The sequence below is a fragment of the Salmo salar genome, chromosome ssa12, assembly GCF_905237065.1.
Source record: "Salmo salar chromosome ssa12, Ssal_v3.1, whole genome shotgun sequence".
Classification (NCBI taxonomy): Eukaryota; Metazoa; Chordata; class Actinopteri; order Salmoniformes; family Salmonidae; genus Salmo; species Salmo salar.
This window is the reverse complement of record NC_059453.1, coordinates 69,627,021-69,652,099: the sequence shown is the minus strand read 5'-3', so window position 1 is coordinate 69,652,099 and position 25,079 is coordinate 69,627,021. Positions and strand designations below refer to the sequence as shown.

Sequence of the window (25,079 nt, the reverse complement as noted above, 5' to 3'; positions counted from 1 at the left end):
GAGAGAGGGATGAGGGAGGGAGAGAGAGAGGGATGAGGGCAGGAGAGAGAGGGATGAGGGAGGGAGAGAGAGAGAGGGGATGAGGCAGGGAGAGAGAGAGGGATGAGGGAGGGAGAGAGAGAGGGATGAGGGAGGGAGAGAGAGAGAGGGATGAGGGAGGGAGAGAGAGAGGGGATGAGGGAGGGAGAGAGAGAGAGGGATGAGGGAGGGAGAGAGAGAGGGATGAGGGAGGGAGAGGGATGAGGGAGGGAGAGAGAGAGAGAGGGATGAGGGACGGAGAGAGAGAGAGGGATGAGGGAGAGAGAGAGAGAGAGAGAGATGAGGGAGAGAGAGAGAGAGGGATGCGGGAGGGAGAGAGAGAGGGATGAGGGAGAGAGAGGGATGAGGGAGGGAGAGAGAGAGAGGCATGAGGGAGGGAGAGAGATAGAGAGATGAGGGAGAGAGAGAGAGAGAGAGAGAGCGAGAGAGATGAGGGAGAGAGAGAGAGAGGGATGCGGGAGGGAGAGAGAGAGAGATGAGGGAGAGAGAGAGAGAGAGATGAGGGAGAGAGAGAGAGAGGGATGCGGGAGGGAGAGAGAGAGAGATGAGGTAGAGAGAGAGAGAGATGAGGGAGAGAGAGAGAGGGATGAGGGAGGGAGAGAGAGAGAGCAAGAGAGAAGTAGTAACAGAGAGGGAGAGGTGTCCAGTCAGAGTTAAACAGAATGTGATTTCATTTCTCCAAGGTTCTGTTTTATGGGTAGAGAGCAGGGTCGCATTCAACAGGATGTAGGCTCATCCAATAAGATCATTTTAGAGTCTGTCTTGAACTGCTGGTGCCAACATGGTACTTTTAAGCATTCTAATATCACATTGAGGACAATAACTGAAGGGGTGTATGCTGAAAGGTAAGACCTACCAGTCTGTTGTGTGGGCGCTGTGACACACACACGCACCTCCCATTTGATACAAGTCCCTACCCATCATCCTTTTCTCTAACTGCCCTACTCTCCTCTCCTCACCCCCAGTCTCATTCCTACCCCTCTGTACCCCCTCCCCCTAACTGTACCCTTACCTTTCTCCAATACTATCTCTAGCATTAGCCCTCTATTCCACCTGTATCCCTTCTCCCCGTCCCCTCCCCTCAACTCCCCTTTCCCACACTCACCCCTGCTCCTCTCTACACGTCTCTCTCTCTCTGTCTCTCGCCCCTCTCCTCTCCAGGGTGTGTTGTGTTGGGGGGGGGGGTGCATGTGCTGTGACCTGCTGTAAATGACTGCTAATGTTTTAACTGGGAGAATTAGGCTTTCATCACGGAGCCAAATGCAAATAGCAATGAATAGCAGAGGAGCCGCGATGGAAGGGTGGCGGGCTGAGATTGGGGTCATACTCATTTACAAAACTGAGCATCGCAACTCGAAGGAGAGAGGGGGGTGTCTGGGGCTGATTATGGCTCGTGTAATTACGTGTGTGTGTGTGTGTGTGTGTGTGTGTGTGTGTGTGTGTGTGTGTGTGTGTGTGTGTGTGTGTGTGTGTGTGTGTGTGTGTGTGTGTGTGTGTAATTACGGTGAGGAGTGATGCACGCTTTGCCTGTCCCTCCCTCATGGATAAAAAAAGCGTGTCAGAGAAAATATGCAGGATTTAATTATAGACAAATTAAAATTGGTAATGAAATTGGGCATGAACAAACTACAAATAGTAGATGAAAAGAGAAGACTATCCCTAGGGGAGTGAGCCACAGATAGTGGTGTGTGTGGGGGTGGGGCTGGGGGTGGGGCTGGGGGTGGGGCTGGGTGGATTGTGGCTGATTACAGAAATGTAAAAAAATAAATAAAGGGGAGAGAATGCATATCCTTGTCTTATTTTTCACGCGCCCAGACAAAAGTGTTTTTCTCTGTAGTGTGTGTGTGTGTGTGTGTGTGTGTGTGTGTGTGTGTGTGTGTGTGTGTGTGTGTGTGTGTGTGTGTGTGTGTGTGTGTGTCCACGAGTCATTTGTTATTTGTCTGAGCAGGTTTTTGTCGTATTTGGTTCTCTTCAGTATAACTGAAAATAGCTGTTTTTAGGCACGAATTCCGCGTGTTTATGAAAGCAAATTATTCTTCAAATTGGATGGTCTTTATCTCCTTCACTCCCCCTCTCTCTATCTCTATCTCCCTCTCTCCGTCTCTTTCTTTTCCTCTGTTCAGAATGCTGTGCGCCACAACCTGAGTCTGCATAAGTGTTTTGTGAGGGTAGAGAACGTGAAGGGGGCCGTGTGGACGGTGGACGAAGTGGAATACCAAAAGAGAAGACCACCAAAGATGACCGGGTACAAACTCATCACACACATTTATCAGCTAGCCAGCCAGCCAGCCAGCCAGCCAGCCAGCCAGCCAGCCAGCCAGTCAGCCAGCCAGCCCTGGCTCTGATGGATGATATGCATGCAGTGCCTTCAGAAAGTATTCATACAACTTGACTTAATCCACATGTTGTTGTGTTACAGCCTGAATTCAAAATAGATGAAATAGTTTTTTTCTCACCCATCTACACACAATACCCCATAATAATAAACTGAAAACATGTTTTTAGAAATGTTTGCAAATGTATATTAAAAAATAAATAAACATATCTGATTTACATAAGTATTCACACCCCTAAGTCAATACTTTGTAGAAGCACCTTTTGTGGTGATTACAGCTGTGAGTCTTTTTGGGTAAGTCTCGAAGAGCTTTGCGCACCTGGATTGAACAATATTTTCCCATTATTCTTTTAAACATTCTTCAAGCTCTGTCAAGTTGATTGTTGATCACTGTTAGACACCCATTTTCAAGTCTTTCCATAGATTTTCAAGTAGATTTAAGTCAAAACTGTAATTCGGCCACTCAGTGTCGTATTGGTAAGCAACTCCAGTGTAGATTTGGCCTTGTGTTTTATATTATTTATTTTATTTATTCATTTTTTATTTTGACTAGGCAAGTCAGTTAAGAACAAATTCTTATTTACAATGACAGCCTACCCCGGCCAAACCCAGACGACGCTGGGCCAATTGTGCACCACCCTATGTGACTCCCAATCACAGCCTGTTGATACAGCCTGGAATCGAACCAGGGTCTGTAGTGACGCCTCGAGCACTGAGATGCTGAAAGGGGTATTCGTCTCCCAGTGTCTGTTGGAAAGCTGACTGAACCAGGTCTTCCTCATCTTCCACATTTTGCCTGTGATTATAGCTGTATTTAGTTTATTTTTATTCTAAAGAATTCCCTAGTCCTTGCCAATGACAAGCATACCCATAACATGATGCAGCCACCACCATGCTTGAAAATATGAAGAGTGGTACAGTGGTACTCAGTGATGTGTTGTGTTGGATTTTATTCAGGACAAAAAGTTCATTTTTTTGTAGGATTACTTACGTGCCTTATTGCAAACAGGATGCATGTTTGATCCATCCTCAGTTTTTCTCATATCACAACCATTACATTCTATAACTGTTTAAAATCATCATTGGCCTCATGGTGAAATCCCTGAGCAGTTTCCTTCCTAGGAAGGACGCCTGTATCTTTGTAGTGACTGGGTGTATTGATACACCACCCAAAGCCTATTTAATAACTTCACCGCTCAAAGGCATATTCATCGTCTACTTCTATTCTACCAATCTGTGCCCTTCTTTGCGAGGCATTGAAAACCCCCCCTGGTCTTTGTGGTTAAATCTGTGCTTGAAAATTCACTTCTCGATTGAGGGACCTTACAAATAATAGTATTTTTTATTTAATTTAACCTTTATTTGACTGTTTGGGGTAAAGAGATGAGATAGTTATTCAAAAATCATGTTATTATTGAACAAGAAATGATAAGCACATTTCTTATCCTGAACTTCTTTAGGCTTGCCATAACAAAGGGCTTGAATACTTATTGACTCAAGACATTTCAGCATTAAATGTTTTATTAATTTCTAAAATAAAAAAAATAACATTCTACTTTGACATTATGGGGTATTGTGTGTAGATCAGTGACACAAAATCTCAATATAATCCATTTCAAATTCAGGCGGTAACAACAAAATGTGAAAAGAGTAAAGGGGTGTGAATACTTTCTGAAGGCACTGTACAGTGTGCGTGCATGTGTGCGTGCGTGTGTGTATGTGTGTGTGTGTGTGTGTGTGTGTGTGTGTGTGTGTGTATGTATTTCCCATTTGTGGACACCATTACTGTGCGGCTGTGTATGATGCAGGCTTGTTACCATGTGTAATCAAACACCCAGAGGACAGAGGCTTGTTAGAGTGTATCAACAGCTTTCTGCACAACTTCCAGAGAAATCAGGACAAATTACACAATCAAACACACACACATACACATAAACATGCCTGCACAACAGATATCAGAGACTGGGAGTCACTGGCTGTGTGTGTGTGTGTGTGTGTGTGTGTGTGTGTGTGTGTGTGTGTGTGTGTGTGTGTGTGTGTGTGTGTGTGTGTGTGTGTGTGTGTGTGTAGAGCATCTGTTTACAGTATGTGTGTATGTTTCTGTGTGTGTGTGTGTGTGTAGAGCATCTGTTTACAGTATGTGTGTATGTTTCTGTGTGTGTGTGTGTGTGTGTGTGTGTGTGTAGAGCATCTGTTTACAGTATGTGTGTATGTTTCTGTGTATGTGTGTGTGTGTAGAGCATCTGTTTACAGTGTGTGTGTATGTTTCTGTGTATGTGTGTGTGTGTAGAGCATCTGTTTACAGTATGTGTGTATGTTTCTGTGTATGTGTGTGTGTGTAGAGCATCTGTTTACAGTATGTGTGTATGTTTCTGTGTATGTGTGTGTGTGTAGAGCATCTGTTTACAGTATGTGTGTATGTTTCTGTGTATGTGTGTGTGTGTAGAGCATCTGTTTACAGTATGTGTGTATGTTTCTGTGTATGTGTGTGTGTGTAGAGCATCTGTTTACAGTATGTGTGTATGTTTCTGTGTATGTGTGTGTGTGTAGAGCATCTGTTTACAGTATGTGTGTATGTTTCTGTGTATGTGTGTGTGTGTAGAGCATCTGTTTACAGTATGTGTGTATGTTTCTGTGTATGTGTGTGTGTGTAGAGCATCTGTTTACAGTATGTGTGTATGTTTCTGTGTGTGTGTGTGTGTGTAGAGCATCTGTTTACAGTATGTGTGTATGTTTCTGTGTATGTGTGTGTGTGTAGAGCATCTGTTTACAGTATGTGTGTATGTTTCTGTGTATGTGTGTGTGTGTAGAGCATCTGTTTACAGTATGTGTGTATGTTTCTGTGTATGTGTGTGTGTGTAGAGCATCTGTTTACAGTATGTGTGTATGTTTCTGTGTATGTGTGTGTGTGTAGAGCATCTGTTTACAGTATGTGTGTATGTTTCTGTGTATGTGTGTGTGTGTAGAGCATCTGTTTACAGTATGTGTGTATGTTTCTGTGTGTGTGTGTGTGTGTGTGTGTGTGTGTGTGTAGAGCATCTGTTTACAGTATGTGTGTATGTTTCTGTGTATGTGTGTGTGTGTAGAGCATCTGTTTACAGTATGTGTGTATGTTTCTGTGTATGTGTGTGTGTGTAGAGCATCTGTTTACAGTATGTGTGTATGTTTCTGTGTGTGTGTGTGTGTGTAGAGCATCTGTTTACAGTATGTGTGTATGTTTCTGTGTATGTGTGTGTGTGTAGAGCATCTGTTTACAGTATGTGTGTATGTTTCTGTGTATGTGTGTGTGTGTAGAGCATCTGTTTACAGTATGTGTGTATGTTTCTGTGTATGTGTGTGTGTGTAGAGCATCTGTTTACAGTATGTGTGTATGTTTCTGTGTGTGTGTGTGTGTGTAGAGCATCTGTTTACAGTATGTGTGTATGTTTCTGTGTATGTGTGTGTGTGTAGAGCATCTGTTTACAGTATGTGTGTATGTTTCTGTGTGTGTGTGTGTGTGTAGAGCATCTGTTTACAGTATGTGTGTATGTTTCTGTGTGTGTGTGTGTGTGTGTGTGTGTGTGTAGAGCATCTGTTTACAGTATGTGTGTATGTTTCTGTGTATGTGTGTGTGTGTAGAGCATCTGTTTACAGTATGTGTGTATGTTTCTGTGTATGTGTGTGTGTGTAGAGCATCTGTTTACAGTATGTGTGTATGTTTCTGTGTATGTGTGTGTGTGTAGAGCATCTGTTTACAGTATGTGTGTATGTTTCTGTGTATGTGTGTGTGTGTAGAGCATCTGTTTACAGTATGTGTGTATGTTTCTGTGTGTAGCAGGTGCGTTTGTTACACTTGTTAGTTGTTTTTGGCTGGACCAACTCTTCTGCACACATGTACTCAATATGGGTTTATTTCCATTCCCCCATATCTTTCTCTCTCTCTTTCTCTCTCTAGGAGTCCTACTCTGGTGAAGAATATGATTTCAGGCCTGGGCTTCGGTTCCCTAAACGCCAGCTACCAGGTTAGTGTATACACACACACACACACACACACACACACACACACACACACACACACACACACACACCTAGTTCGCAGGTGAGGGTTGTCACAGTGACACGTGTGCGATAGCCAGTCACAATCAAGTGCACTAATATCAATTTCCTCTTATAATTAGTGCATTCCCTAACGACACATACACCTGCCCTAACACTCTCACACGTACAGACACACACCTCCCCACACACACACAAACATTCTACTCCAGCCGACTTTGACTCAGATGATTTATAGCATCAAGTATTTGTCAATTAAGGTCACTGAATAAAATTAGTGCCTGTCCTAGAAAATCAATTTCAGTGCCACTCCTATCATTCCTATCACACACACTCTCTCTCTCTCTCTCTCTCTCTCTCTCTCTCTCTCTCTCTCTCTCTCTCTCTCTCTGGGCGAACCAACCAACACATCTCTCTCTACCCCCCTAACCCACCCCGACTCAAACCAACCAACATATCTCTCTACCCCCCTAACCCACCCCGACTCAAACCAACCAACATATCTCTCTCTGCACCCCTAACCCACCCCGACTCAAACCAACCAGCACATCTCTCTACCCCCCTAACCCACCCCGACTCAAACCAACCAACACATCTCTCTCTACCCCCCTAACCCACCCCGACTCAAACCAACCAACACATCTCTCTCTACCCCCTAACCCACCCCGACTCAAACCAACCAACACATCTCTCTACCCCCTAACCCACCCCGACTCAAACCAACCAACACATCTCTCTACCCCCCTAACCCACCCCGACTCAAACCAACCAGCACATCTCTCTCTACCCCCTAACCCACCCCGACTCAAACCAACCAACACATCTCTCTACCCCCCTAACCCACCCCGACTCAAACCAACCAACACATCTCTCTCTACCCCCTAACCCACCCCGACTCAAACCAACCAGCATATCTCTCTACCCCCTAACCCACCCCGACTCAAACCAACCAACACATCTCTCTACCCCCTAACCCACCCCGACTCAAACCAACCAACACATCTCTCTACCCCCTAACCCACCCCCGACTCAAACCAACCAGCACATCTCTCTACCCCCTAACCCACCCCGACTCAAACCAACCAACACATCTCTCTCTACCCCCCTAACCCACCCCGACTCAAACCAACCAACACATCTCTCTCTACCCCCCTAACCCACCCCGACTCAAACCAACCAGCATATCTCTCTCTACCCCCCTAACCCACCCCGACTCAAACCAACCAACACATCTCTCTACCCCCTAACCCACCCCGACTCAAACCAACCAACACATCTCTCTCTACCCCCTAACCCACCCCGACTCAAACCAACCAGCACATCTCTCTACCCCCCTAACCCACCCCGACTCAAACCAACCAACACATCTCTCTCTACCCCCCTAACCCACCCCGACTCAAACCAACCAACACATCTCTCTCTACCCCCCTAACCCACCCCGACTCAAACCAACCAGCACATCTCTCTACACCCCTAACCCACCCCGACTCAAACCAACCAACACATCTCTCTCTACCCCCTAACCCACCCCGACTCAAACCAACCAACACATCTCTCTCTACCCCCCTAACCCACCCCGACTCAAACCAACCAGCACATCTCTCTACCCCCCTTACCCACCCCGACTCAAACCAACCAACACATCTCTCTCTACCCCCTTAACCCACCCCGACTCAAACCAACCAGCATATCTCTCTACCCCCCTAACCCACCCCGACTCAAACCAACCAGCACATCTCTCTCTACCCCCCTAACCCACCCCGACTCAAACCAACCAGCACATCTCTCTACCCCCCTAACCCAACCCGACTCAAACCAACCAGCACATCTCTCTCTACCCCCCTAACCCACCCCGACTCAAACCAACCAGCACATCTCTCTCTGCCCCCCTAACCCACCCCGACTCCACACACACACACACACCGACAAGCCTGCACATACTGTACCATTAAACCCTTGAGCAGTGAAGTGTAGAGTTCAGGAGCCCCCTAGTGGTTGTAAGGGGTTAACCTGAAAATGTAGTCACCCTGCCTTGCTCTAGTCTTCAGCATTACTCAGTATCAGCAAGATCTCAACAGGACTCACCAGTCTAAGCATCTCTATTGCCTCATAAATCTATGAGTCCTTCATACTAACAAAGTGTATTTGTGGATCCATAAGTACTTGAAGTCTATTTGGATGTGTGTGAGTGTCTTTTAAATGAAGTACCATTGTAAACAATGGTTATTGTAATGTAAACCTGTGTGTTTCTGTCTGTGTGTGTGTCTGTGTGTGTTAGGCGGCCCTTGCAGAGAGCAGTCTGACTCTGCTGAACAGCCAGGGCCTGGTTAACCCCTCCTCTGCTGCCAGCCTCAACATGCTACACGGGATGGGTCACAATGACGTCAGCTCCACTGTGGAACAGGTCAACAGCAATGGTAGCTGCAGCCCTACACTCAGCCCACAGCAGTATGGGTAAGACACACACACTCACACACCCTCTTTCTCTCCCTCTCGAATGTGTCTCTCTCTCTCTCTCTCTCTCTCTCTCTCTCTCTCTCTCGCTGTCTCTCCCCCTTTCTAACTCATCCCTCTGTCTCTCAGACACCAGGTCCATGTGAAGGAGGAGCCCACTGAGGTTGAGGAGGACAGACGCTCCGTGTCGCTCATGGCAACTATCACTCATGGCAACATGGCATTGCCTAGCGATCGGGATGACCGAGATTTGGAGGATGAGCTTCCAACCGACGAGCTGGAGTAGGATTGGAAGAGCTGAACCAGTGGGCGGGTCTTTGAGGTTTAATCCCGCCCCCTCCATGGGAGGGAAGAGAAATTATGACACATAAAACAGAACATATAGAGAGTTAAAATAAAAAAAACGTAGGATTTTTTTTAGAGCAAGAAACCAACAACAATGAGAAACTTCAAACAGGGTTAGACCTCCGTTATGTACCGATGCAAAAATAACACTCTGGAGCATTGCTTTATCCCCATACGTTTTCACCCCCTCCCTCCTCCCCCACCCTATGAGCAGCGTATTGCCAGAGAGACAGCTCTCAGTGGTGATATGGAGGTCTCCTCTTCTCTTCTCCTCTGTCCTCCTCTCCCTGCTGATTGTGACAGATGGTCTATCCACCCTACAGTCCTTTAGTGCTGGTAGTTTGATGTTCACACCACTTAAATATACATACAGGTGTGTGTGAGGGAGAGTGTAGAGACACACACACACCAGATCATGTATATATATATTTTGGAACAGTCACCAGGATGTGTATACTTCTCCTCTGATCCTGTCAGTTGATTTTTATTTTCTTCTGTTAACTGAGAGAGAAGGAAAGACAGTTGTAGTTTTCTCAAAGATTACCCCACATCTGCTCACACATCAGAAACCAAGCGTACAAGCCAGTCAGTGATCCATAGGTGAGACTGAGACTGGATGGCAGGACTCTGCCCTATGCCCACTCTCTACCCATTCTCTGCCCAAGCCAGACAAGACTCTCTCTCCTCCTTATGCCAAACACAGAAAGAAGAAATCCCCCATCCCCACAAAACAGATTTCAGGAAGAGCACCCTTTGTTGCATAACTCCTTCTTCATGCGAGATAGAGTGATGGGCCCCAGACCATGAGAGAGAGAGAGAAAGAGAGGGATGAGAGAGGGAGGGAGGGAGCATCCACACAGCGATATCTTAATAAAATGGTTGAGGATTATGGAATATGAAAAATGTTACATCCAAAAAGTGGTATCTTTTTCACATCTTTTTTATTTGATGGTTTCTTTGTTTATTTTTATATTTCCATGGTGATATAATTCTGTTTCAAAGTGTATTTTGTAGTTTTTTGTTTTTATTGACTCTGCTGGTTCACACCATTCTATACTAGTATTGTCAGCAAAGAAAGCGTTGTTCCAAAAATACCCATACCCACCCCACCCTATGCTGAATACCTTTCTGTGTGTCTGGGTGTGCCAGGTTAGATGGCAGGAGATTGAGAATAGCCTTTAGGATCTGGGGCCTCAGCTCCTGAGAACACTCACTCATTATCCCCACAGTTTATCATACATTTTTATTATTCCTTTTCAACTCATTCCTTTTTATTTTATCTTCTCGTAGTTAGTTGAGAAACATCAGCTGTGATACAAAGCAATGCTTTAAAAAATATATTATTACGGTCAGAGAATACCTCATCCCACAAAGGTTCCATCTGGAACTGTGTCCAAAATGTTAAAGAAATAAGGGGAATTCTTTCTGCGGGACACCAAAATGTGGCAACTCAGTTTCAGTTCAAAGTTCTATTGTTACTATAGTTACTGTATAGAAGCTATCTGCAATTCACTGTGTGAGTTGGACTAAAGGAATAGCACGTGAGATTACAAATCTTTTGTTTTCAGTGAGCATAAAAGCATTACCTTCTCTGCAGTGCCATACCAAATTTAAACAAATTATTTTAATGTATTTTCTGCTTTTTTCCCATTTTATTTTTGTTACAGGTAACCAAAGAAATGTGTAGAAAACCAAAAACCCTGTAGTTTATTTTTCCCCTTTTTGAGTTTTTCCTCTAAAGAACTGGCCAAAAGACAACCAACACCTGAAATCTAAGTTATCATTGTATTATCGTAACTCTTGCATTGAATTTGTTCATGACAGTACTGACCATTCCAAAAACCAAAGTATAAAATGCAGAATAGAATTTGGTGATGTTAAAAGCTTTTTACATACGTGTTAACTGGTGCGAATGACGACTCACATTAGGTATGCTATGGTAGAAGTCCAAAAACAGTATTAACAAACAACCTCTTGCAATTCCTTCGATAAAGAAAGAAAGCGCTTCAGATTTAAATGTGTATCTCTCCATGCTCAGGCTACCTGTGTTTCAAACACAACCCTAAGAGAGGCTCCGCTGTGGGCAGGCCTAAGATGGACTTTACAGTTAAAGATGGCAAATAATTATCTTACCCTCATAAGGCACTTGAACACAACATTTATATCCCTTTATGTGACACTAGAAGCCAGCAAAAAAACTAACTGTGGGCTGTTGTCAGTTGTCTATTAACTGGGATACCGGGCCAAAGAAAGACATTGTTATTGCACTGCAATAATGCATGTTTGGATTAATTTCCTCAACCAAAACAATGCTTTCATTGTGAAACTCAACACTATAAATTCAAACATCCCTTCGTGCTATGCAGCAGAATGTTATCTTCTTGACCCGGTACCAGTTAGACTGAATAACAAAGTCCAATTGTCTAGCCGTGAACCGTTTAGCCATGAACCGTTTACTTACTGTACCTTCTGTAGTGCTCACCTACAGTATACTCCTCCAGACACAACAGTTTAACAAATACCAAAAAGGACAAGTGTTATAATACATAGGAACAATGATAATTGTTCACTCCTATATTGTCTTCATGCTCTCACATTGCTATAGAAACACATTCATATCCCCAGTCTCAGATGTGCTGTGAGTAGTTGTGATAAAGACAGTTTGAAGCTGTCATCCCAAACATCACATCAATGGACAGGTAGGGAGGGCTATTCAGAACAGACATACCATTATGACCACTTGTGATATTTACAGCAAACAACTGACAAACGACAAAATCATGCATATGTAAAAGGAACACACCAAGGGACATGTCAACTTATGTATTTTTCTCTAAAACAACATTCGGGGAAGAGTTTTGTCAAATCAACTCTTCACTTCAGACCATTTGCTTTCTTTTTTAAATAGAGGAGTCTTTGTATTGACTTCCTGTGTAAAACAGCACTGTCTCCTGTCGAAGCAGGGTTATGATGCTTCACGTCATCAGATTGTTTTATAACAAACAAAGTGGGAGAGGGACACCTTGAAACGAGAGTAAAAACCAAAAATAACACTACCTCCTTTTCAAAATGGTTCACACAATAAAAGCAAATGGGAGACTGGAGACCCTAAATATTTCCGTTTTTTTCCCATTCTTCCTCAATAATAATAGTGAAATATACCAAAACACAGCTTACTGTTACTACACATTTTGTGGGGCTGAAAAAGCTTGTCTTGCTATCTGGACTCCAAATTCACGAGCGTGAGCGCAAAAACAAAGAGACGTTACAACGACGTTGCATCCCGTTAAAGATGACTACCTCTCCTAAAACCACAGAGAACCGAGGCGTTCTCCTAAGAGTGAAGTGGTTTAAAAGGTCTGCTCTCAGCTGGGTATTATTGGCTGTCTCTGTGCTTCATTAGCATATGGCTCCGTGAACAGCCTCTTAATTGGGCGCTCTAATTGTATATCACGCATATTGATGAGCAGGCTTTGCCGGCAGCCAATGATAGTCCGGTCGTTAGCGGCGACTCAATGGGGCAGGAAGCTGATTGTCAGGAGGGAGGAGGGGCAGAATATATCAGTGCCCGGCACCCGCCAGTGGGCCACACACACACTAGTGCCCGCCACACGCCAGTGGCCTGCACTTCACATTAATGCAGAAAAGGGCTGTAAGATGGCAGCGATAAAAGACACACGCTCTTACAGTCTGAGTTCAATCCAAAGGGCCCTGAGTACCAGTCAGAGCTGGGAGTATAATCCCTGTGACATGGAGCTGTCCCCTCATGGTGAATAGTGGCCGCTGTCACTAGGAGCCGGGCCCCTGGTGGCCCCTGTGGTTCAGACAGCTGAGGAGAGGCTCTGAGTAACTAAAGATACTATCCAAAGACAAACACAGAGCTTACTGTACACTGTACACCCTCAATCGCCACTCGCTGGGAGACGGCAATAATAACACACGCTTACAAAGGAATTTCTCATTACTGCTATTATTATTGTTATGATCCAAACTGTCATGAATGAGGAACTGCTGCATTCAGTAAATATAAATGATCTTTGAATTATCGTGCTTTAAGGTACACCTGTAAACCACGCTGTTTTATAAAGATGTAGATTGACATTGGTTGATGGTGTTGACAGATCGCCATAGACGGTTCTGTTCCTTCCTTGGCTGTTATGATGTATTATTGTATATTAACGCTTGGCTTAACTCTCGAGGGCATTCTTTCCCATTATGTCTTTTTGATTTTCTGTTGTGTTCATTTTCTGCACCTGTTTAGCTATTGTAAAGCTTCCAGCTCTGATTCCTATACTGTATTGCTAATGCTGAAGTCTATGTATTTTATCATATTAAGTGCTGCAGGTATCTGGGTTTAATAGTTTTTGTTTTGTCCTTTTTTTCAGTTTTCTTCATAAAAACGTCTGGGACGATGATTTTTTAAGTGTATTATCTCTAAAAAATTAAATAATTAAAGTTAGATAAGTGGTTTAGGTAACACCTGTTTGTATATTTATCTTAGCTAGGTCTATTTTGATACTTTTGTCTCTGTACTGCATTTATGCATTTTTAAGGAAAGAAAAAGAAAAACTTACTGAAAACAATGTAAAAAGTTGACTTCATTATGTATTGATGATACCTCAGAAGGACTTTTCTCTAAGACAGGACCAAAACCTCAGAAAAAAGAGAGAAAAATAATTGAAGAAAATATGTTGCTTTTGAAGATGAAGCAATGTTGAGGTGACGTTTTTGGTCCTTAAGGTGCCAATATGTGTCCTCTGATCCCTGACCCCAGTCATTCCTGATGACCTTTAAGCCTCACAGCTGTCAATCACTCCACAGGGCAACTGGGCGTGGCCCTGAGTCACACACCTGGTGACGTTTGTCCAATCAGAATCTTTGTTTTCTTGTATTCCCAAACACACCGACACACACACATTCTAATGGCTTTCAGAAATGCAGTTCATCTTCAGTCATGCACCGAAGGTTTTGTGAGTGGCCGTGGCACATCAGCTAACAGACTACCACAACCGTAACCAAACCAACCCTAGGCAATGCTCTAGAGCAACACCAAGGTGAAGGTCCTGTATTAGCAATGTAATATACCACAAGCTACTTCCCATACCTCAAACCATTCTACGCTATCCCAATCACTATCATCTCTCAGACGAGCACTCTTCCTATTGGATCATTAGTGACTCCGGGGTCCTACTTGGGCCCGCCCCCGCTCTATGATTGGACAGCTCTGAGGTGTCATGTCGAGGAGAAGAGGTCTTAAAGGGGTGTTGCCCGATGGTATTATTAACTTCACGGCCCAGAAAAATGGAACTACCACTTCAGCTGTCCTCTGGTTGTATCTTAGGAATGTGTGTACATTTTCAGCAGTGACTCTCTGTAACGTTACTTAGTTTCAGTTTACCTGTTTACCTCTCTTTTATCTTTTTATTTCATTCTGTTTGTTTACTTTGTAAGTGTGACCCAGGCGAAGGGGTACAGTAGGAGCTGGTGGTTTTTCAGACGGTCTAAAAGAGGTTTAAAAAAAGGCAACTGCCACCGAGACCTTTGCCCTTTCACCCTTCCCTGGGTGTAATGCCAGTCACTGCCCCTTTCCTCATGCTGTATAAAACACACACATATATCTGTGTATTTGTAACCTGAATCTTCTTGTGTCTGTCCATGCAGACAATAAAACAGCTGTACAGTAGGTCTAGTTGCATGTAATCTGTACTAATTATTGACAATGGCATTATAAAATGCAATAAAATACTTATTACACTGTCTGACTGTGTCAGCGTGATGTTCTTTATCTGGCTAGGTGGAAGGAGACTGCCCTTACGTACACACACACACACACACACACACACACACACACACACACACACACACACACACACACACACACACACACACACACACACACACACACACACACACACACACACACACACACACACACACACGCGCGCACATACAGATTCATCCTAGAGGTAAAGGGATGGAGCCATAGTTCAAGCAAGTGCCTACCTCATACTATACAGCTGCCTACACCATAGCTGTGTCCACTACTCCCTCTCTCAACTCCTGCACTACTCTTTCTCCCCAGCTCACCAACGTTTCACACTTACAGAGTTTTAGAAAGACTTCCATTGTGTGTATAAGAGAGGGAGAGAAGAAGAGAGGGAGAAAGGAGGGAAATGTGCTCTGAATCAGAGTGGCAGGCAGGGCGAGGCCTCAGAACAAACACTGGCTCTGGCAAGGAGCACACACACACAATACACACACACCCACACAGCACATACTGTAGGTGGACTCACTCATCACCCCATCATTATTGAGGCAAAGGGGCAGAGTGTGAGAGCAGGGCTCAGTTAGTGTGTGGTGTGTGTGTCAAGGGAACCATCTGGACTAGTATGGAGTCTGTCTGCTGAGAGACATTCCATCCTCTACCAGTCTCTCATTTAGCTGATGACATGTATCAAATCATATTCAGCACTTTGACTGCATGACGTAGTGCTCACCTTGTTTTCCCCTCAGTTGTAGTGCTCATTTATCAGTAGTTTGTGTCTACATGCTCTAATATCACAGTGAGGAAGTCCTCAGCCTTCTCTCTCCTGACCCTTATCCAGTTTTGTGTTTCCGCCCTAATGGTCAAGGTTAGGGTTTGGGAAGGGTAAGCTGATACTCGGTCTTCTTGAGTGAGTCGGTCAGCAGCTGTTGCTGTGATACAGTGTGTGGCCACCAGGAGGGGTAAACAAACCAGACAACAGAAGCAACTGCTTCTAAACATGCAGCCTGAAGGACACTGGGCCTGTTCACATACTGTTGACATGATTCCTTCCTTTCTTCCTTCCTAGTAGACACACAGCCTGAAGGACACTGTGCCTGTTCACATACTGTTGACATGATTCCTTCCTTTCTTCCTTCCTAGTAGACACACAGCCTGAAGGACACTGGGCCTGTTCACATACTGTTGACATGATTCCTTCCTTTCTTCCTTCCTAGTAGACACACAGCCTGAAGGACACTGTGCCTGTTCACATACTGTTGACATGATTCCTTCCTTTCTTCCTTCCTAGTAGACACACAGCCTGAAGGACACTGGGCCTGTTCACATACTGTTGACATGATTCCTTCCTTTCTTCCTTCCTAGTAGACACACAGCCTGAAGGACACTGGGCCTGTTCACATACTGTTGACATGATTCCTTCCTTTCTTCTTTCCTAGTAGACACACAGCCTGGAGGACACTGGGCCTGTTCACATACTAAATTCTTCCTTCACTCTTCCCTTCCTTTCTTCCTTCCTTGACCGCTGATCTGGTAATCACTGATCTGGTAATCACTGATCTGACCAGGTTGGATTGGTGAAAGCCATTGGGTGTAGGTCTTTTGTTTTCCTATCAGTGGATCCTTTAACCGTACACAGCCAAGATATGATTGAGAGATAATTTAAAATCAACTTTATTGTTCCTGAGGGAAAATTGAAATGGACACGTAATACTATTTTAAAGATCACATATCAAATCACATACAAAAAACATACAGTAGAACGTTTAGATCAGACCAAGGATGATCTATAACACATACAGTAGAACGTTTAGATCAGACCAAGGATGATCTATAACACATACAGTAGAACGTTTAGATCAGACCAAGGATGATCTATAACACATACAGTAGAACGTTTAGATCAGACCAAGGATGATCTATAACACATACAGTAGAACGTTTAGATCAGACCAAGGATGATCTATAACACATACAGTAGAACGTTTAGATCAGACCAAGGATGATCTATAACACATACAGTAGAACGTTTAGATCAGACCAAGGATGATCTATAACACATACAGTAGAACGTTTAGATCAGACCAAGGATGATCTATAACACATACAGTAGAACGTTTAGATCAGACCAAGGATGATCTATAACACATACAGTAGAACGTTTAGATCAGACCAAGGATGATCTATAACACATACAGTAGAACGTTTAGATCAGACCAAGGATGATCTATAACACATACAGTAGAACGTTTAGATCAGACCAAGGATCTAAACATAGTAAGAGGTTCCTTTTAGTTACAATGTTTCATTGTGGCTCCAAATATGCTGTGTTAGTCAGAAGCAACTCACAACACAGATACATTCAGACCCAATTACTGTGCGTGTGTGTGTGTGTGTGTGTGTGTGTGTGTGTGTGTGTGTGTGTGTGTGTGTGTGTGTGTGTGTGTGTGTGTGTGTGTGTGTGTGTGTGTGTGTGTGTGTGTGTGTGTGTGTGTGTGTGTGTGTGTGTGTGTGTGTGTGTGCGCGCGCGCACGCGTGTGTGTATGTGTATGTGTGTCAGAACTCTCTCACCCCTGACAGACTCAGACAGCCACTGGGTGGAGGTGTGTTATTCCAGCCCAGCTGAGAGAGATCAGGTTCCTTTCCTTTCTCTATCTCTCTCCCCCTTCTCTTAACCCCCTCTTCTCTTCCTCCTTCATTCTCCACCTCTTTCTTTCACTACCTTTCCCCTTCTTCCCCATCTCCCTCTCCTCACGGTTTGAAACATGCCCTTAAGCTTATCTGTAAACCTCGGCGCGCCACTGTGGATCTGTTGCCACAGGGACTTTTTTTTATACTGTTCAATGTTTTTGGAAAGTTGAAACTTTATTTAATCTGGTGCTTTTTGTGAACTGTTCTGTTAGTCACGAGGGAGGAAATGCGTTCTTGGCGCTTAAATCCCTGTAACGTTTGGTTTGGGAGAGACCCTGTCATATGCATACTAAAGACGCACAAACATACCCTGCCGTATGCATACTAAATAGAAACTCTGTACTGTACACAAGGTGAGCCAAGGTGCAGGGGCAACACACAGACATCTCATACTTGGTTCAGTATTGTTTGGCTTAGACGTGAAACTAATTTATATTAAACTATTTCTTATTATTATCTGGAGAGAAGTACTGTACAAACCTAGGCTCTTTAGAGTTGGAGTTTATGTGTCTGTGTGCATTCTATTGGCTTGTGAATTTCTGTGCTTATGTAACAGGTGTGTATGTGTATGTGAGCATGTATTTTTGCATTCATGCTGGTTCGCATGTGTGTGTACGCGGTACATGCATATGAGTGTGTGTGAAGGCATGTGTGTTAGAGGAAGAGGATAAAGCCCCTCTGGCAGGGTCTTGGCTAGCTGTTAGCTGTAGCTCTGAGAGGAACACTGAAACACTGAGGTCCAGGGAGACCTTCTGAGTCCAGCTCATACTGTACAGAGACCTCTCGCTGCCTCTCTCTCTCTCTCTGTGTGTGTGTGTGTGTGTGTGTGTGTGTGTGTGTGTGTGTGTGTGTGTGTGTGTGTGTGTGTGTGTGTGTGTGTGTGTGTGTGTGTGTGTGTGTGTGTGTGTGTGTGTGTTTTTGCTCTCCTGTATGTTGACTCACTCTAAACAAAACACGACAGCTATTTTGGTTACTTTCCTCGGCTTGGATCGGTTTGGTTGGGTTAAATGAAGAGAAGAGGCCTACTGTGCTCTCACTCTGTGGTCAGGACAAAAAGCGTGACATACACACAAACATACCAATAAAGTATGCTAATGGAATAATGGTTTTAAATATACTCATGTTGGATACAATTGGTATTAAGATAATTTAAGAAGCATTTTTGTGCTATCAAAATGTCACCCTATGTCACTTAAATGTCACACTATATCACCTAAATGTCACCCTATGTCACCTAAATGTCACCCTATGTCACCTAAATGTCAGCCTATATCACCTGTCACCTTATGTCACCTAAATGTCACCCTATATCACCCTATGTCACCTAAATGTCACCTTATATCACCTAAATGTCACCCTATGTCACCTAAATGTCACCCTATATCACCTAAATGTCACCCTATGTCAGCTAAATGTCACCTTATGTCACCCAGTTTGCAGCTAGTTGTAATAAATGCCCCCTCCCAGGTCCATGCTGTAGCAGCCACCCAAACTGGAACTGGAAGTGCAGTCATCTTCAGTATAATAAGGCCTGTGATGAGAGGAGAGCTCCAGTCTGCAGGCTCCTGAGGGCTCACTAAGAGAGTGAGGGCCTCAGCCGTAGAACAAAAGCATCTTTGTGAGTGATTGGAACCACATTTTCACCCTCCTCCCTCTCTCCTCTCTTTCTCCCACTCTCCTCTCCCCAGTGACGCCAGACTATTCAAACCCATTGAAAACAATCAACGTCAAAAGTTTAAAATAATACTCCCCAAAACCTCCCTGCAGATATCTGCAGCACGTAGCGGTGGTCAAAGTCTCGCACACACACAGACACACACACACAGTATTGCCAACACCTTTAGCTCTACCAAATTCTCACTTTTAACCTGACCTCCTCTTCTAATTCTTGCACAGTCACTCTCTTTCTCTCTCCCTCTCTAGTTCCTTTCCCTTCCTTCCCTAATACACCCTTCCACTGGCTCCCTCTTTACCTTGCCCTCTCCCTGTCTGCTGGAGGTCAGTGTGTTGTATTGCGTATGTTGTGTTGCATTTTCCTGTGTTATTTGTAGTGCTAAAAAATAAGACTTCCTCCAGGCGTTAGCCACTAGATGAGAACAACTGGCTTTCATGGTGTAAATACTCAATCTTTAGAGCAATACTGTACTCCAAAACCTGTTTGCTAGACCTTTCCATACCTCATGTTGTTTAAAGTTGAGCTGAGTCCATTGACCACTGTTGTGTAGACCCAGTTATATGCATTAGGAGAAATCTGCAGGCTTCCATCCCAAATATATGGGAAAGTTTTCCCCAGGGTAGTATAGTACAGTATATAAGCTGCATGGACATGTGGCTAGTCCAACATTTGAGCATACTGCCAAGAGCCCAGACCCTATCTAGGCTAACCTGGTGTAATAGTTTAACAAGTAGTCTGATCCTATATCTGTTTAGCTGCATGCCGGGTAGCAGCTTCCTGTGCTGTGTTTTATGTTTCATCCACTGGAAAGTGATTTGATCGGAGAAGGCAGAGGTGTGGAATTTTTCGGGCCAGTGACATATTTGGCTACTCCTGGCCCCAATCATGTGGTGCAGACCAGAGAGGAGTGTGATAATAGAGTTAAACACACCCTGTTGTGGGCCAGTAACCAGACAGTGTGGACCCAACTGATGTTTGGCAGCTCTCAAACATTCTCTCGTTACTATACTAAACTGTTGGATCAGTTGAGTATGCACTGAGTATCTCTCTCGTTACTATAGTAAAGGCTTGTGTTGGATCAGTTGAGTATGCACTGAGTATCTCTCTCGTTACTATAGTAAAGGCTTGTGTTGGATCAGTTGAGTATGCACTGAGTATCTCTCTCGTTACTATAGTAAAGGCTTGTGTTGGATCAGTTGAGTATGCACTGTGTATCTCTCTCGTTACTATAGTAAAGGCTTGTGTTGGATCAGTTGAGTATGCACTGAGTATCTCTCTCGTTACTATAGTAAAGGCTTCTGTTGGATCAGTTGAGTATGCACTGAGTATCTCTCTCGTTACTATAGTAAAGGCTTGTGTTGGATCAGTTGAGTATGCACTGAGTATCTCTCTCGTTACTATAGTAAAGGCTTCTGTTGGATCAGTTGAGTATGCACTGAGTATCTCTCTCGTTACTATAGTAAAGGCTTGTGTTGGATCAGTTGAGTATGCACTGAGTATCTCTCTCGTTACTATAGTAAAGGCTTGTGTTGGATCAGTTGAGTATGCACTGAGTATCTCTCTCGTTACTATAGTAAAGGCTTGTGTTGGATCAGTTGAGTATGCACTGTGTATCTCTCTCGTTACTATAGTAAAGGCTTGTGTTGGATCAGTTGAGTATGCACTGAGTATCTCTCTCGTTACTATAGTAAAGGCTTGTGTTGGATCAGTTGAGTATGCACTGAGTATCTCTCTCGTTACTATAGTAAAGGCTTGTGTTGGATCAGTTGAGTATGCACTGTGTATCTCTCTCGTTACTATAGTAAAGGCTTGTGTTGGATCAGTTGAGTATGCACTGAGTATCTCTCTCGTTACTATAGTAAAGGCTTCTGTTGGATCAGTTGAGTATGCACTGAGTATCTCTCGTGGACAGAATACATAAGCATAATTGAGCAGCTGACCAATTACACAATACTTTAGTTTTGGGTTAAAGAACTACATTAGCACTGTGCAGACCCTATCATTCCATAAGTCATGGTCTTTCAGAGTAGCCTATGACCTAAAAACATCAGTAGGATAATACAGGGACATTGAATATGGTTATTTACATGCACACAATAATAGGACTATTATGAATAGTCAGATTCATATAATAGTTCAATTTAAAAATGTACATGCTTTGCAAGAAGACCGACTTCCTAATAATCCTGTTTCCATGGACATCTGAAATCAGACCTGATGGGACTTTGATGAATACAGCAACCATGTTATTTTTGTGAATCATATTTGATTCTTCACAGATTCACACAAGTATAAGAGGGAGGCTTGCACTACCAGACGTGCACTACCAGGCGTGCACTACCAGACGTGCACTACCAGGCGTGCACTACCAGGCGTGCACTACCAGAAGTGCACTACCAGGCGTGCACTACCAGGCGTGCACTACCAGGCGTGCACTACCAGAAGTGCACTACCAGGCGTGCACTACCAGGCGTGCACTACCAGGCATGTACTACCGGTGCTGGCACATGTGTAGATCAAATACACCGCTGGAACGCTGATTAAGCTGTTTAAACGTCCTAATAATTCAAAACATTGCTCAGAAAAACAGGTTTTAATCGGTGTATGCTTACTTTGATTACACCAATTAACATAAGCAGAGTAAAGTGTTTACATGACTAGTGCCATACCATAATCAGTTTAATATCCAATTATTAGTATGCATATAAACGTACTGAAAAGCAGGGCCGGAATAATGCAGGAGTTTACAGGGCTGAAGCCTCTGGGCCCATGCCCGTAGAGGGCCCGAGAGGCAAAAAATACATCAAATAAATACATTTATACCGTATACACTGAGTGTACAAAACATTAGGAACATCTGCTCTTTCCATGACATAGACTGACCAGGTGAATCCAGGTGAAAGCTATGATCCCTTATTGTTGTCATTTGTTAAATCCACTTCCATCAGTGTAGACAAAGGAGAAAAGACAGGTTCAAGAAGGATTTTTAATCCTTGAGACCATTGAGACATAGTGTAGATTGTGTATGTGTGCCATTCAGAGGGTGAATAGGCAAGACAAATTATGTAAGTGCCTTTGAACAGGGTATGGTAGTAGGTGCCAGGTGCACCAGTTTGAGTGTGTCAAGAACTGCAACGCTGCTGGGTTTTTCACAATCAACAGTTTCCCGTGTGTATCAAGAATGGCCCACCACTCAAAGGACATTCAGCCAACTTGACACAACTGTGGGAAGCATTGGAGTCAACATGGGCCAGCATCCCTGTGGAACGCTTTCAACACCTTGTAGAATCCATGCCACGACACATTGAGGCTGTTCTGAGGGCAAAAGGGGGTGCAACTCAATATTAGGAAGGTGTTCCTAATGTTTTGTACACTCAGTGTATATTGATCTGTAGTGTAGTAATATTTAGTGCATGGAAAAGCATAGTGCATAAGGGAATTACCAAAACACCTTAATATAGGGGAGGCACATGCAAACAGATGAGGAAATTTAGCTAGAATGGAGAAAATATATACCGTAATTTCCGGACTATTGAGCGCACCTGAATATAAGCCGCACCGACTGAATTTAAAAAAAAGTATTATTTTGAACATAAATAAGCCGCACATGTCTATAAGCCGCAGGTGCCTACCGGTACATTGAAACAAATGAACTTTACACAGGCTTTAACGAAACACGGCTTGTAACAAAAATAAATAGGCTTTAACGAAACACGGCTTGTAACAAAAATAAATAGGCTTTAACGAAACACGGCTTGTAACAAAAAATTTAAAATTAGCAGTAAACAGTAGCCTACCAAGAAAGTCATTGGTCACTATCTTCCTCCTCCTGTGCACTGAAACCACTGAAGTCATCTCCTTCGGTGTCGGAGTTGAATAGCCTCAGAATTGCTTCATCCGATATTGGATCGTTTTCATTGTCGCCCTCGTCACTGTTTGACCTTAACCCGTTCGGCAATTTCATTGGTCTAATGAAAGCTTCATACCGCCAAAAAACTGAGCACGTCACAGAATGTGTTTTTGGGGAGAAAAAAATATATTAGCCGCGTCATTGTTTAAGCCGCGAGGTTCAAAGCGTGGGGAAAAAGTTGCGGCTTATAGTCCAGAATTTACGGTAGTAAAAGCTGCAAAAGGGCAAATGTAGTCCAGGGGTAACTCCCCTGTGCCCCCCCAAAAAACACACAACACCCCCCCCACAATAATTTCGAACTGTCCCTTATCAAAAGTCCCAAGCCTGATTTCAGATGTGTCTATGTAAACAGGATTAATAGGGAAATCGTTCTTCTTGCAAAGCATGTAAATGTCTTAAACGAATTGAGTGTATGTAACCATGCTATTTCTAAATAGGCCAACCCTCAGTATGCACATTCAGGGTTCTCTATTTTCTTCCTGCTGCTTTGTATTCAGCTGCTTCAAATGGGTGAAATGTGTCAACGAATATAATTTCACTGCTGGATTGATGAAATTAAATTTGTTCATAACAGCTGTGCGGTAGCCTAAACATCTTCATAAGAGATATGATAGGCTACAGTTGGCCCAGGCCTAGTGTCAGGATTCAGTGTCAGGCCTAGTGTCAGGATTCAGTGTCAGGCCTAGTGTCAGGATTCAGTGTCAGGCCTAGTGTCAGGATTCAGTGTCAGGCCTAGTGTCAGGCCTAGTGTCAGGCCTAGTGTCAGGATTCAGTGTCAGGCCTAGTGTCAGGATTCAGTGTCAGGCCTAGTGTCAGGCCTAGTGTCAGGCCTAGTGTCAGGATTCAGTGTCAGGCCTAGTGTCAGGCCTAGTGTCAGGATTCAGTGTCAGGCCTAGTGTCAGGCCTAGTGTCAGAAGTCAGTGTCAGGCCTAGTGTCAGGCCTAGTGTCAGGATTCAGTGTCAGGCCTAGTGTCAGGATTCAGTGTCAGGCCTAGTGTCAGGCCTAGTGTCAGGCCTAGTGTCAGGCCTAGTGTCAGGATTCAGTGTCAGGCCTAGTGTTAGGCCTAGTGTCAGGCCTAGTGTCAGGATTCAGTGTCAGGCCTAGTGTCAGGATTCAGTGTCAGGCCTAGTGTCAGGCCTAGTGTCAGGCCTAGTGTCAGGCCTAGTGTCAGGATTCAGTGTCAGGCCTAGTGTCAGGCCTAGTGTCAGGATTCAGTGTCAGGCCTAGTGTCAGGCCTAGTGTCAGGATTCAGTGTCAGGCCTAGTGTCAGGCCTAGTGTCAGAAGTCAGTGTCAGGCCTAGTGTCAGGCCTAGTGTCAGGATTCAGTGTCAGGCCTAGTGTCAGGCCTAGTGTCAGGCCTAGTGTCAGGCCTAGTGTCAGGATTCAGTGTCAGGCCTAGTGTCAGGCCTAGTGTCAGGATTCAGTGTCAGGCCTAGTGTCAGGCCTAGTGTCAGGCCTAGTGTCAGGATTCAGTGTCAGGCCTAGTGTCAGGCCTAGTGTCAGGCCTAGTGTCAGGCCTAGTGTCAGGATTCAGTGTCAGGCCTAGTGTCAGGCCTAGTGTCAGGCCTCGTGTCAGGCCTAGTGTCAGGATTCAGTCGGGCCTAGTGTCAGGCCTAGTGTCAGGATTCAGTGTCGGGCCTAGTGTCAGGCCTAGTGTCAGGATTCAGTGTCAGGCCTAGTGTCAGGCCTCGTGTCAGGATTCAGTGTCAGGAGGTTTTTATTTGTGAGACAAATTGAATATGATTGGGCGTGTGTGTTGTTGAACCTCACGCACCTCTCTCTGAAAAATGCAGGCTGTTTTGTTTGAATGCATCATTTGATTAACCGCAC

The 25,079-nt window shown here is 44.2% G+C and overlaps 1 protein-coding gene across 15 annotated transcripts in view; it reads left to right on the top strand.

The window, feature by feature from the left end:
* The window catches only part of LOC106565700 (forkhead box protein P4), a 221,404-nt gene extending 206,437 nt beyond the window's left edge, over positions 1-14,967 (top strand). For all 15 annotated transcript variants that reach the window (XM_045691703.1, XM_045691701.1, XM_045691699.1 and 12 more), the window contains 4 exons: positions 2,163-2,284; positions 6,309-6,375; positions 8,688-8,863; positions 8,993-14,967. In XM_045691703.1, coding sequence (XP_045547659.1) covers positions 2,163-2,284; positions 6,309-6,375; positions 8,688-8,863; positions 8,993-9,149 — 522 coding nt within the window. In that variant the 3' untranslated portion in view covers positions 9,150-14,967. The remainder of the gene's footprint in view (positions 1-2,162; positions 2,285-6,308; positions 6,376-8,687; positions 8,864-8,992) is intronic.
* The last annotated feature ends 10,112 nt before the right edge of the window (positions 14,968-25,079 follow it).